General features: G+C 44.2%; 3 protein-coding genes across 3 annotated transcripts in view; 1 reads left to right on the forward strand and 2 right to left on the reverse strand.

The window, feature by feature from the left end:
- LOC131193426 (zinc finger protein 345-like) overlaps positions 1-1,936 on the reverse strand; it is a 212,123-nt gene extending 210,187 nt beyond the window's left edge. Inside the window, exon 1 of the mRNA XM_058173562.1 lies at positions 1,383-1,936. Within this exon, the coding sequence (XP_058029545.1) occupies positions 1,383-1,640 (258 nt within the window). The 5' untranslated portion in view covers positions 1,641-1,936. The remainder of the gene's footprint in view (positions 1-1,382) is intronic.
- Positions 1-14,806, reverse strand: part of LOC131193419 (zinc finger protein 420-like) — a 106,116-nt gene that overhangs the window by 75,323 nt on the left and 15,987 nt on the right. The window lies entirely within an intron of this gene.
- LOC131193573 (oocyte zinc finger protein XlCOF6-like) lies at positions 1,981-7,624 on the forward strand. Its single transcript, XM_058173901.1, has 5 exons — positions 1,981-2,282; positions 3,587-3,669; positions 5,158-5,284; positions 5,479-6,902; positions 6,986-7,624. Exons 1-5 carry the CDS (start codon positions 2,111-2,113, stop codon positions 7,622-7,624), a joined length of 2,445 nt encoding a protein of 814 aa, XP_058029884.1. The 5' UTR covers positions 1,981-2,110.

Genomic DNA, 14,806 nt, shown 5'->3' on the forward strand with positions numbered 1-14,806 from the left:
TCATCATAATGTCGGCCTTTGCTTCTTGATAGCTGCCTATTGAGCTGATATTTCTTGGCAAGGTTTTTTGTACGCAATATTAATCTGTATAATCTGTTTAAAATCATTGTATTCAGGACTAATGATGTGTCCATTAAAAAGTTGTAACCTGCAAGTATGTTGAAATAGTATGTCTCAATACTGTTGGTAGGAGAGTTTGCAGAGTGAGGCGAGCTGAGAAAGGAAAAAAGAGGAACTATCAGGCTGTAAAGCACGTAAAAATAACGATGTTGTGACATTGTGGTTAGAGGAAGAGAAAACTGCCTCAGTTGCTGTGACAAGGTGGCAGAATTTTGAAAGTCTTGTGCTTTGTGGTATATAATAATGGCATGTTGGACAGTGAGCCAGCCTCAAGCCTCACTTTTTGACTGCACGTCCACTTGACCTTCATTGCAAGGTGGTTGTTGTGTAAATATTTGCTGTTTCTCATAATTTGAAATTCAATAAACCACTTAGGATCCTTAATAAATTATTATCCTTAATAAAGGATCCTAAGTGAGATTCCTTTGGGTGAACTGTCTGTTCAATATCTTACAAGTGCAGCTATGCTCAGAATCAGGTTTTTTCCCCCTGACACCCAATTCCAGCAACCGTTCTTGATGTGTTTAAGTCTCTACTCCCCTAATCATCTTTGTTGCTCTTTTCTGCACTCTTGATCATCACAATCCTGACCCACATAAGGTTCATTCTCCCCATCAGATAATGACAGAAACCAAAACTATTTCCACACGTGGGATGTGCCCTGCCTGTCCCAATGTTTCTGGACCTTAGCAGTTTTCAAATACATGGACATCAGGTTCCAGAATTCCCCAGCCAGCCATCCTATGCTGGCCAGAGATTTCTGGGAGTGGAAGTCCACAGATCTTAAAAGTCACCAAGGCTGAGACAGGCTGGCCTATCGGAAAAGAGTGAGACCTTTTTAAATGGACACAAGACTTTAAAAACAGTTGAATTAAACAATGAAAAGGAATTCAGGAATGAGATTCACTTCGGCAAAGTCAATCGTGAGGATTCAAGGGCATCAGCAGGAGCCTTTACCTGATGCTCCCTCCTGAGGTGGCGCGTCCTGAGCAACGCCCCGAAAAAACGGCTCCTGGGGGGGATCGCCCCCGGTCCCTCCGGCCGCCTGAGCATCCATTGAACCCCAAACCTTCTGGCTCTGAAACAGCAGCATAGAAAAGGAAGTGACGGGAAACGATCAGGAAGGGCCGGTAGAACAATCTCCCCAAGGAGAAGTTGGTGCCTGCAGGAGCGATCTTAGCAGCGGCCCAAGAAGCTGCCTTGAAGGGTCTCCTGTCCGAGCATTTCCCCAGGTGGGAAAAAGGAAGGAAGGAGCTTCTTACCTGGCGTTCGATAGGAAAGAGGCGGCTCTCTTCCTCGCCCGGACTCCGCTTCCCAAAAAGATGCGCGCAGGAACAGATCCGCGATCCGTTTCCTCGCAGCCCCGCCGGCCACGCTCCCTCCCTCCCTCCCTCCCTCCCTCCCTTCCTTTCCAGCCACGCACGTGGATCGCCCTTCTCAGAACTGCCCCAGGCAAGACTTTGCAGAGCCCAACCTGGAAGCTCTTCTAGCTCCTCCCCTCCCCATCCAGCTCCTCCCATTCTCCAAAGGAGGGAGGGCGCCGCCCCCTCGGGGGTCCCCCTACCTGTGCCCCCCCCTTCGGCAACGGGGGAAGCGGTCCCGGGTGGGATGGGCAGCTGGGCAGCGAGTTCAGGGCTGCTTCTCCCGAGGCAGACAGGGAAAGAGGGGAGAGAGGGAGGGGACGAAGCCCGGGGACGGGAGGGGAAGCGGAGCAGCAAAGTTAGAAGGGAATCGCCCTTGAACAGAATAACAGAGTTTGCAGGACCCTTGGAGACAATAAGGTCCCCCCGACCCTTATTCTGGTCAAGGGCGATTCCTTCCTACTTGCTGCCCGCTTTCCTCCTCCTCCTCCCTCCTCTCTCCCCTCTTTCCCTGACTGCCTGGGGCAAAGAAGCAACGGATTCGCTGCCCAGCTGAGCATCCCACCCGGAGGGGCGGGGGGGCAGGCAGGGAGACCCCCGAGTGGGCGGCGCTCTCCGCCCTTTAGAGAATGGGAGGAGCTGGACGGAGAGGGGAGGAGCTACAAGCACTTCCTGGCTGGGGTCGTTCCGGGGAGGGGGATCCACGTGCGAGGCCGGGAAGGAAGGAAGGAAGCTTAGCCGGCGGGGCTGCGCGCATCTCTTGGACCGAGGAACAGAGCCGCCTTTCCCTGCCGACGCCTCGTAAGAAACTCCCTCCCTCCCTCCTTCCTTCCTTCTTTTTTCCCACCTGGGGAAATGCTCGGAGAGGAGACCCTTCAATGCAGCTTTTTTGGGGGCTGCTAAAATCCCTCCTGCAGTCCCCACTTTCTCCTTGGGGAGATAATTAGTATTATTATTTTGCTGGTCCCTCCTGATCGTTTCCCGTCACTTTCTTTTCTCTGCGGCTGTTTCAGATCCAGGAGGCTTGGAGTTCAATGGCCGCGAAAGCGGCGGGGGGGGGGGAGAAAAGGGGGCGATCCCTCCCGTGATCTGGTGCTTCCTGGAGTTGCTCAAGAGGAGCCGCCTCCGGAGAGAGCATCGGGTAAAGGTTCCTTCTGGAGCCTTTGAATCTCTTTGCCCTCCTTGCTTTCATCCCTCGATTCCTTTTCATTCTTCAATTTAACTGCGTTTTTAAAGTCATGGGTGCATTTAAAAAGGTATCGCCCTTTTCCTATGGGCCGTTGGTTCTCAACCTTGGCAACTTTGTGATATGTGGATTTCAGCTCCCAGAATTTCCCAGGCGTGTTAAAGTCCACATATCTTACAGCTTCCCAGATTGAGAAACGTTGCTGTAAACCAAGGCTGGAGACATAGGGCCCTTCCCGCCCTTCTCCGAAGAGGCTTACATTTTAGGACTGGTGGACTTCAACTCCCAGCATTCCTGAGCCAGCTGTGTCAGGAATTCTGGGAGTTGAAGTCCACCAGTCCTAAAAGGCCTGTAATTCCCAACTTCTGCCATAGGTTATTCCAAAGGGCAAATCCCAGCTGTGAAAAAAGAGCTTTTGTAGTCTTCCTTGATTATCTGATAAGGGAAGGTGAAGATTATAGAAACATAGAATAAGAGTTGGTCCTTTAATGCATCCATTCATGGCTGAGAGAGCTGCCTCTGAATCCAATCCCTGCTCCTTCCACACCTCTCAGTTTTCCTCTCACCCAGGGGGAGCTGCTATGTATTGTTATTGTGGCTGCAAGGGGCTCCCATTAAGTGCTTCCCTAGTTAACTTAGGAATAGGCTAAAAGAAGCCCTTTGCATTGTAGGCTGAAGAATATCATTAGGATGTTTGATAGCAAATTTTTCCTTTGCTGTTTTTCCCCCACTCCTCTTGATGTCACTTAAATACAAAAGCATTAAAGAAATCCTTCTAGGTCTTTCCAAGCCTTCGTCCAAATCTGAGTCCTTGACACTAGTTAGCCTAGAAATAAGCTAAAATCAGCCTTTTCATTGTACACTCAAGAATATCGTTAGGATGTTTGATAGCAAATGCTGTTTTTTTCTCCACTCCTAGACACTCTCATGGCCTCGTCTTCATCTCCTGGAACCTCAGTTCTTTGTAATGGAGGATTAACGGCTGTTGAGCTTCCAATGCAGGTAGAAAGATTCTCCCCTCACCTCCCCAGATGTGCCAATCTCCCAATAACAGAATAACACCATTGGAAGGGAATTTAAAGATCTTCTAGTCCAACCCTAGCTCAACTCCTTTTGACCAGGGCTGCAATGCGAGTGCCCCAGGTCAGGTCCTCTTTTATGATAACACCCAGAACTTAAAAATGGTTACTTGCTCCACTCTGCCTCCATTTATAAGCAAGGGCTGGATGTCTGATCTCTTCCTTCTTTAGTCCACTATAAGCTGTTTGACTTATTCGTGTTGAGGACTAAATTATTGTCTCCAGACTCATCCCCCATGGAGATGAGTCCCGCCACTGTTATATCATCTGCAAATTTAGTAATGGTGTTACTATTACCTTCTCAGACAAGGAGTGACTGGGAGGGGAGGGTGAGAGGCGGGGCCAGCCAGTGGTGGTTTCAGCCAACAGGGAGCCACAGAAGAGGGCCTAAAGAGCCACATGTGACTCCACAGCCGCAGGTTGCCGACGCCCGGTCTAGCCCATCAATGGTCAGCAAAGGAATATGGCGTTGCTTCTCCTGCAGTATCAGCCAAACCAATAAAACATTAACTAGATGTATCTCTAGCCAGAGGCACTTTATGTTTTTGGAAACGTTCTCAAGGGAAGATGTTCGGTCATGAAATTGCACAGCAGCTGTCAAGATGAAGTCGGAGACACTGACACAGACTTGTTGATTTTATATAAATATAAATATATTTAACTTAGAAATTTACAGCAGTCTTTGTCATCATCCACAAAAGGAAGAACATAAGATGGTCAGGAACATCATGAGTAGTATATTATAGACTGTATAAGCGAGTTTTTCAGCGTTTTTGTGCTGAAAACGTCCTCTTATACTTCTATACGACTTATACTCAGCATATACGGCATATAGTTTTTTTCTTCTTTTTCACAATGAGATGGATCTTAAACTTGGCGGGCTTTTGCATAAGGCGGGAAGCCCTGCGGTGCAGTGAGAGGGGCGGGCCGCCAGCCTTCTCAGCTGAGGGAGGAGGGTTTAACCGGTAGCTGCCTCATTTCCCACCCTTGGCTTATACTCGAGTCCCCAGTTTACCCCAGTTTTTGGGGTAAAATTGGGGACCTCGGCTTATACTCGGATCGGCTTATATTCGAGTATATACGGTAAATCGAAAACATCATGCAAAAGACACAAAAGGATAAAAGGGAAAGAAGGGAAACGCCCCCTTTATACTTACGGCAACCAATCAGAGCGTAGATTGCATCATGCATGAGTCAGCACACTCTGACTACTCAATTACAATTGTGTTGTGCCCTATTGTAGACTTTACTGTTCCAGCTACTAAATTCAATATCCTACATGCTTGTTTGCCTTACTTGGAAATTCTACAGTTTGTTCATTAAGAAAACGACTCGCATGTAATTCATTGAAGTGTTCATTGTTAGGAATATTCATGGGATATGTTGTGTTTTTTTCTTCTCCCTGTGTCAGGAATTGATATCGCTTGAGGATGTAGCTGTGGTTTTCTCCGTGGAGGAGTGGGCCCTGCTGGATTCAAAGCAAAAAGCCCTGTACCAGGAGGTCATGCAGGAAACCAAGAGGAACTTGGCCTCCTTAGGTGAGGGATTCTGTTAAAGTATTGACATTTAGTAGCCAAAGGTCAAATCTTATATCAGCTTAATAACAAAGATAGCATCATCTTTTGAACCAAGGGGAGTTGGGAAGAATCTTGATACTCTTAAAATACAGCAACGATGCTTGATCCCTTTTGAACCTAAGTTTGTGTTAACTTTTCTATTCTTTCGTTCCAAGCAGGTGACGGATGGGAGATGGAGGATTCCGGCCAAGAGGCAGCAGCACCTTTGCCAGAAGAGAAAAAGGAATTTGAAGAAAAAATGTATGGAAAGCAAAGTTTGGAGGAAAACCAATTAACGATTGAGCTGGAGAATTATGCTAGTTTACCTTGTCCAGGTACCAATGTCTTATTGGACACAGATGATTGCCAAGAAAAAGGAGAATGTTCAAGGTGTGGGAAAACACTCCGAGATGAATTTGGATTATGTGACTGTTGTAAAAGTCCTACTGGAGAGAAACAGGATGAAAGGAGGCAACACTCCAGAAGGACCCTTCCTCCTCCTTTACATGAAAGAACACAAGAAGGAGGGGAAATATACAAATGTACGGAGTGTGCAGAAAGCTTCAGTACAAGCCGCTCCCTTGCACTGCATAAAAAGATTCACAAAGCAGAGGATCAACACAAATGTCTGGATTGTGGAAGGACCTTCAGGCAGAAAAGTCACCTTAATTCACATAAGAAGGTCCACGAAGAGAGGAAGCAGCATCAATGCATTAATAGGGGAAACAGCTTCGGAAGCAGCGCCTCCCTTACTTCCCATCAAAGCCTCCACAGAGAGGAGAGGTTGCATCAACGCAGGGAAGGTAGAAGGAGGTTTAGTTGGAGCAAAGAACCGAATTCCCGGAAAAAAAGCCCCACTGGGAATAATTCATTTAAATGCCTGGAATGTGGGAAGAGCTTCCGCTATGCAAGTAAGCTCATTTACCATAATAGGATCCATACTGGAGAGAAGCCGTATCATTGCACAGTGTGTGGAAAGAGCTTCACCCGAAAAGGCCATTTCGATTTACATAATAGGATCCATACAGGGGAAAAGCCATTTCAATGCATGGAATGTGGGAAGAGCTTCCGTTTCTCAACAAGCCTTACTGCCCATCACAGAATGCATACAGGGGAGAAGCCCTTTCAGTGCCTGCACTGTGGAAAGAGCTTCAGCCAAAAACGTAGTCTAAAGTCACACGAGAGCATCCACACGGGAGAAAAACCATTTCAATGCACGGAATGTGGAAAGAGCTTCCGCACTTCAAAAAGCCTTACTTCCCATCACAGAATCCACACAGGGGAGAAGCCCTTTCAGTGCCTGCAGTGTGGAAAGAGCTTTGCCAGTTCTAGTGGCCTTCATGCCCACGAACGGAACCACACAGGGGAGAAACCGTACAAATGCCTGGAGTGTGGAAAGAGCTTCTGTTTCTCAGTAAGCCTTACTTCCCATCACAGAATCCACACAGGGGAGAAGCCCTTTCAATGCCTGCACTGTGGAAAGAGCTTCAGTGAAAAAGGTAGTCTAAAGTCACACGAGAGGATCCACACAGGGGAAAAACCATTTCAATGTACGGAGTGTGGAAAGAGCTTCCGTGTCTCAACAAGCCTTACTTCCCATCACAGAATCCACACAGGGGAGAAGCCCTTTCAATGCCTGCAGTGGAAGGTAGAAGGAGGTAATCAAAGTCATCTTACTGATAAAAAAGGACCCACACGGGTAAAAAGCCTTACAAGTGCACCGAATGTGGCAAATGCTTCGCTGATTTGCGGGTTCTCTCTCGTCACAAAAGGCTCCACACTGGGGAGAAGCCATATGAATGCCACACTTGTGGAAAGAGCTTCAATAAAAAAAATGTCTATATTGTACATATCAGAACCCACACTGGGGAGAAACCTTATCAGTGCCAGGAGTGTGGAAAATGCTTCAGTGGTTCTGGACAATTGACGAACCATAAAAGGATTCACACAGGGGAGAAGCCCTATAAGTGCACCGAGTGTGGTATGAGTTTCAGTAGAAGTAGTTACCTTTGTAGCCACAAGAGGATCCACACTGGGGAGAAACCACATACATGTTATGAGTGCGGAAAAAGCTTTAGTCGAAGTGGTTCACTCAGGATCCATAGAACGCTTCACTCAGGGAAGAAACCCTATAAATGCCTGGAGTGTGGAAAATGTTTTAGTACGAGTGGCCAGCTTACCTCCCACCATAGGCTCCACACAGGAGAGAAGCCATTTAAATGCATTGTGTGTGGAAAGAGTTTCCGAAATGGGAGTGACTTTAATCGCCATAAGAAGCGAGTGTGTGGAGTAAAAGAAATTCAGAACCGTGACTTTAGATAAGATGACGCTAATTGGCTCATGTTGATTCTCAAAATTTGCTTCACCCCCACAGAAGTGTCAGAGGAGAATCTGTAGAAATACATGGCATATGTGAGGGGCTTCCAAAGCAACAGAAGCTTTTTGACCCATGAAAAATAAGAGTTCCATTATATATTTAAGTCACACCAGAACAACAAGAAGCAGGATCTTCAGTGAGCACTTCACTGGGAGAAAGAGACGCAAAAGAATGAAATATTGAACCAATACAAGGCTCATGTTTTTTTTGTCAAAAATAAACACTGGACGGTTGGCGTTGTGTCTGCACCATCTAAAATTGGTTGGCTTTAACTGATTTCTAGTCTGAGATACGATATTGATTGTGTTTCTTTTCTGTTAATGCCCTAGCTTGTACAAGTAGCTAAAGGCTTAGCTTACACATCTCAGATATGCCGGTTCAGGAATTCTGGAAGTTGAAGCCTACAAATCATAAAAGGTCCACGGTTCATCATCCCTGGTCTAAATCGAAGGATCCTTGGAGAGTCAATTAACAGGTTAAACTTAGAATAAAAGCGTAAATGCTTCTGCTTGCTAAATCATAACCCCAAATGTACTATGGGACAAGACAAAAGGCACAAACAGGAAAGAATTGCACCTGTACATCTCTAAAAAGAAGAAGTATGCTGTTAGAAAAATAAGAAGTATGATGGAAAGCTATGCTATAGTTCCGCTGAAGTGACATTTATGAAAGTGTTGCGGTTACTCTGTGTACATGTTAGGATAGCTTTGCTGAGCTTTGCATTATGTACACTATGGTTAAAATGTTAGTGTAAAACAGGCAGGAATTACTGTAAAGGTTGGCCTCTCCCCTCTTTGGAAGAGCTTTATAACTCCTGCTGCCTTAAGGAAGTTCATTCTTAAAGATCCATCTCATCCTGGGCACCCTTTGTTTGAACTATTACCATCTGTCAGACGGTACAGGATAATAAAAAAAAGGAGAAATAGGCTGAAAAACAGCTTCTATCCCAGGGCAATAACCATATTGAATTCTACGGTATAGTGCCGTGATGGCAAAACTATGACACGTGTGCCACAGGTGACATGCATAGCCATATTGGTGGGCACGTGAACTCAACTCCCAGTTGATTTTCCGTCCTTCTGGGTCTACCTGCGATAGGGGAACAGGCTGTTTCCTACCTCCGGAGGGCCTGGTGTGGGTGAGGAAGGCCCATTTTTTTTCTCCTCATGCTCCAGAGCCTTTCTAGGAGCCTGGGGGCGGGCAAAACGGCCTTTCCCACCCCCTGGAGTCCCTCCAGAGGCGGGAGACAGCCCGTTTGCCAACTTCTGGTCACACAGGAAGTTGGCAAATGGGCCATTTCTAGCCTGGAGGGCCTCCGGGGTGTGTGTGTGTGGGGGGGGGAGCCGTTTTCGCCTCCCAAGGCTCCTAGAAAGGCTCTGAAGCCTGGTGAGAGCAAAAAACGGGCCTACTGGGCCCACCCGGCCAAAAGTGGGGGGAGCCCGGCGGGCATCCCGTGCGCATGCGTTGGGTGGGGCACATAGAATTATGGCTGTGGGCATGCTCATGACCCCCCGCCGCGCTCCCCCTTTTTTTGGCACGCAATGGCAAAAAGGTTTGCCATCACTGGTATACTGCAATATCGGGTTTTCGGTTTCAGTTATATAGAATGTAAAGGATGTATGTTTGTGTTTTTATTTTTATCGTTATAATGTACCCTGAAGACGACATTTAATTTCATTGTACAATGTGCAATGACAATAAAATAAAGTAAAGTAAAGTAAAGGGAGATGAGGAAATACCTTCTGACTCTGACGTGTAAACGGTGGGAAATGCTTTGTAAAACGTTGGTGGGATAAACAGGTTTTGAGGGAGATCTTTGTGTACCACTTTTTCTGCAGAATAAAACTTTTGCTCACTGTACAACCTCCACCTCCATGTGTTCAGTTTGAGGCACGGGCACATCTGGTAACACGACTGGAGCAGGAAAGGTAACGAAAACCCAAAGTCAGTTTGAGTCCAGAAGGATCTCTTTCCTTCTTTCAACCAGACGGCAAGAGCAACTCTTGAGGAGGAAATGGGGAATACGCCAGGAACCCTCTTTCTGAGGTAACCTTCAATTAGGCTGGAAGCTATTTAACTAGGAGAAATTCTTTTGTACTGTGTAGGGTAGTTTTTCTTCTGAACTTCATTTAACACATTGTTAAATGTATTAGATATTTCTCAACTCAGACCTTTTAAATAGTTTTTTAAAAGTTTTTTTATTTTTTGGACAGACGTACATTTAAAACATCCGTGCGACGTCTCAGTGTTTTCTTCCTGGCTCCATCTTTTGTTGTTTCTTCTTTCTTCACTCCAATTTAAACTATCACCATTTCTCCACAGATACATTATTATCATTTTCTTACATAATTATCCATTGTTCATCTATACCTTTCTTCTAACCAATAATAAAATTTATCGCATATCTTAAAATATTCTGAATCCTCTCTTTCTTTAATCCTCAAAGTTAATCTGTTCATTTCTGCACAGTCTAAAATTTTTCTAATCATTTCTCCTTCAAGGAGTATTTTCTCTGCTTTCCAATTTTTTGCAAAAATAATTTTTACTGCTGTAATTACATGTATAATCAAATAAATATTTTCTTTACTAATTTTCTCTGGTAGGATCCCCAATAAAAACAACTCTGGTTTTGAATCAATATGTTGTTGGGTCATTTCTTCTAACCAACCCTTTATTTTCTCCCAATAGTTTTTGGCTTCCGGACATGTCCACCACATATGATAATAAGATCCTGGTAACTGATGACATTTTCAACATTTAGCTGATTTATCTTTAAACATTTTTGCCAGTTTCTCAGGTGGCATATGCCATCTATAAAACATTTTATATTGATTTTCTTTATATGTAGTAGAAGGTGTTAATTTATAATTCCTTTCCCATGGTTGTTGCCATTTGTCTAGGTCTATTGAAAATCCAAATTTTTTACCCCAAGCTAACATATTTTCCTTTACTTGTTCCTCTTCTAACTCAATCCCCAACAAAAAGTTATATTTTTTTTAATTAATTTGTCCTCCGTTTCTGTGAGAATCCTATCCAGCTCAGTCTTTTCTAAATAAAAACCATCGAGTTTAACATCTTTCTGATAGCTTGCTTGTATTTGCATATACATATACCAATTTAACTCAATCCCCTGTTCTTCCAAATATTGTTTCTGCTTCAATTCCCCCCCATCTGTTAATAAATCTTTATACCTAACAATATTTCTAAGATTGAAAGTATTTGGCAGTATTAAAGCCTCCATTGTTGATAACCCTGTTGGAATTTTCATACAGTATTTATTTCTGAGCTTCTCCCATGCCAATAGCAGTGCATTTCTTATGTAATGTCTATAATGTCTATAATATAGACCCCTTGCAATTTGCATACCGAGGAAATAGATCAACAGATGATGCTGTTAATATGGCTCTGCACTACATCCTACAACATCTTGAGTCTCCAAAGACCTATGCAAGGGTCCTTTTTGTAGACTTTAGTTCAGCATTCAATACCATAATTCCAGACATTCTCCTAACTAAGCTAAACCAGCTACAGGTACCGGAACAGGCTTGTAAGTGGATCACAAGCTTCCTAACAAACAGGAAGCAGCAGGTGAAGCTAAGCAAGATCACATCAAATACCTGTACAATTAGCACAGGGGCCCCCCAAGGCTGTATGCTCTCCCCACTTCTCTCTGTATACCAATGACTGCATCTCCAATGATCCATCTAAAGCTACTGAAGCTACTGAAGTTCGCAGATGACACAACAGTGATTGGTCTCATTCGAGACAATGACGAATCCGCATATAGACGAGAGGTCGAACAACTAGCCTTGTGGTGCAACCAAAACAATCTGGAACTGAACACACTCAAAACCGTAGAAATGGTGGTAGACTTTAGGAGAAACCCTTCCATACTTCCACCTCTCACAATACTTGACAACACAGTATCAACAGTAGAAACCTTCAAATTTCTAGGTTCTATCATATCGCAAGATCTCAAATGGACAGCTAATATCAAAAACATCATTAAAAAAGGACAACAAAGAATGTTCTTTCTGTGCCAACTCAGTAAGCTCAAACTGCCCAAGGAGCTGCTGATCCAATTCTACAGAGGAATTATTGAGTCTGTCATTTGCACCTCTATAACTGTCTGGTTCGGTTCTGCAACCCAACAAGTAAAACACAGAATTCAGAGGATAGTTAGAACTGCAGAAAAAACAATTGCTACCAACCTGCCTTCCATTGAGGACCTGTATACTGCACGAATCAAGAAGAGGGCCATGAAAATATTTACAGATCCCTCACATCCTGGACATAAACTGTTTCAACTCCTACCCTCAAAACGACGCTATAGAGCACTGCACACCAAAACAACTAGACAAGAACAGTTTTTTCCCGAAGGCCATCACTCTGCTAAACAAATAATTCCATCAACACTGTCAGACTATTTACTGAATCTGCACTACTATTAATCGTTTCATAGTTCCCATCACCAATCTCTTTCCACTTATGACTGTATGACTATAACTTGTTGCTGGCAATCCTTATGATTTATATTGATATACTGACCATCATTTGTGTTGTAAATGTTGTACCTTGATGAACGTATCTTTTCTTTTATGTACACTGAGAGCATATGCACCAAGACAAATTCCTTGTGTGTCCAATCACACTTGGCCAATAAAAAAATTCTATTCTATTCTATTCTATAAAAATATGTATGTATCTTTCTTCTCCCGTACCATAAAAAGGTATGCCATCCTAGTTGCAAATCATGCAAATCATTAGACCTCTCAGCGGCGTTCGATACCATCGATCATGGTATCCTGCTGCGCCGGTTGGGGGGATTGGGAGTGGGAGGCACCGTATATCGGTGGTTCTCCTCCTATCTCTCTGACGGTGTTGACAGGGGGGCAGAGGGCGAGGGCCTCGGGGGTCCCTCAGCTCTCGCCCTGCTGTTCAACATCTACATGAAGCGGTGGGGTGAGATCATCAGTGGTTTCGGGGTGAGATACCAGCAGTACGCTGACGACACTCAGCTGTACTTTTCCACCCCAGACCACCCCAATGAAGTTGTCGAAGTGCTGTCCCGGTGTTTGGAAGCTGTACGGGTCTGGATGGGGAGAAACAGGCTCAAGCTTAATCCCTCCAAGACGGAGTGGCTGTGGATGCCGCACCCGATTCAGTCAGCTGCAGCCGCTGGCTGTTGAGGCGAGTTACTGGCCCCAAAGGATAGGTGCGCAACTTGGGTGTCCTCCTGGATGATCGGCTGTCGCTTGAAGATCATTTGACGGCCGTCTCCAGGAGGGCCTTCCACCAGGTTCGCCTGGTTCGCAGTTGCGCCTTCCTTGATCGGGATGCCTTATGCACAGTCACTCATGCGCGCCGCTACCTCTCGCTGATTACTGTAATGCTCTCTACATGGGCTCCCTTGAAGTGCGCCGAGGCTTCAGTTAGTCCAGAATGCAGCTGCTATAGAGGAGCTACGCGTAGCTCCCATGTAACACCGCTCCTGCGCAGACTGCACTGGCTGCCTGTGGCCTTCCGGGTGCACTTTAAGGTGTTGGTTATGACCTTTAAATCGCTCCATGGCTTAGGACCTGGGTACTTACGGGACCGCCTGCTGTTACCACACGCCTCCCACCGACCCGTACGCTCCCATAGAGAGGGACTTCTCAGGGTGCCATCCGCCAAACAATGTCGGCTGGCGGCCCCCAGGGGAAGGGCCTTCTCTGTGGGGGCTCCCACACTCTGGAACGAACTTCCCCCGGGTTTACGCCAAATACCCGACCTTCGGACATTTCGTCGCGAACTCAAGACTCATCTTTTTATCCGCGCAGGGCTGGCTTAAATTGGGATTTTAATGTTTAAATTTATTAATTTTAAACGGGGTTTTAAACGGGGTTTTCTTAGTATGGTAAATTTTAATCATTGGGCTAATTTAAAATAAGTTTTTTAAATCGTATTTTAAACTTGTATATTGTATTGTCGGTTTTGTTATGCCTGTACACCGCCCTGAGTCCTTCAGGAGAAGGGCGGTATAAAAATCAAATAAAATAAATAAATAAATAAATGTCCTTCCAAAGTCAGTAATCTTGTATTCCTTAATTCCACCCATTTCTTCATCCAAGTCAGTGCTGCTGCCTGGTAATATAGTTCCCAGTTTGGCAGTCCAAATCCTCCCCTTAACCTCGTATCCTGTAACATCTTTAGACTAATTCTAGCTTTTTTCCTTTGCCGTATAAATCTTCTTGTTATTTTGTTAAGATGTTGAAAATAAGTTTTTTCAAGTTTTATCAGTATTGTCTGAAATAGATATAATAGTCTGGTAATATATTCATCTTTATAATTGCTATTCTCCCCATGAGTGAGAGTTGCAAGTTTTTCCATTTCTCCAAATCCTTCTCAATTTTATCTTTTAGTTTATAATAATTATCTTCTTTTATTGTTACACATCTTGATGTTAAATATATTCCTAAGTATTTCCCTTTTTTCACCACTTGAATATCCAGCCTCTCTGTTATCTCTCTTTTCTGTTTTTCTGTCATATTTTTCACCAGTATTTTTGTTTTTTCCTTGTTTATTTTTAAGCCAGACATTTTTCCATAAACCTCTATTTGTTCTAATAGTTCAGAACCCGATGTAAGTGGTTCTTCCAGAATAACTAGGCCATCAGCAAAAGCTTGCAGTTTATATTCTTCTTTTTTAATTTTCATTCCTTTTATGTTGTCATTTCATCTGATATTCCTGTTCAAAACTTCTCATGTCAAAATAAATAGCAGTGGGGATAACGGACAACCTTGCCTTGTACCTTTCCTGATTTTAACATTTCCTGTCATTTCTCCATTTGTCATTGTCTTAGCTGACTGTTTCTCGTAAATTGTTTTTATAATATTTATGAATCTCTCCCCAACGTCCATTGTCTTCCATTGTTTTATCATCAATTGCCAATTTACGTTGTCAAAAGCTTTTTGTGCATCTAAAAATGTCATTGCCATTTGTTGCTCTGGATGTGATTCATAGTATTCCAACGCATTTAATATTATCCTCGTGTTATCTCTAATTTGTCTCTTAGGGAAGAAACCATTTTGATCTCTATGAATAAATTCATTTAACAGTCTTTTTAATCTCTTTGCCATTATAGAGGC

Source organism: Ahaetulla prasina, chromosome 2, assembly GCF_028640845.1.
Source record: "Ahaetulla prasina isolate Xishuangbanna chromosome 2, ASM2864084v1, whole genome shotgun sequence".
NCBI lineage: Eukaryota > Metazoa > Chordata > Lepidosauria > Squamata > Colubridae > Ahaetulla > Ahaetulla prasina.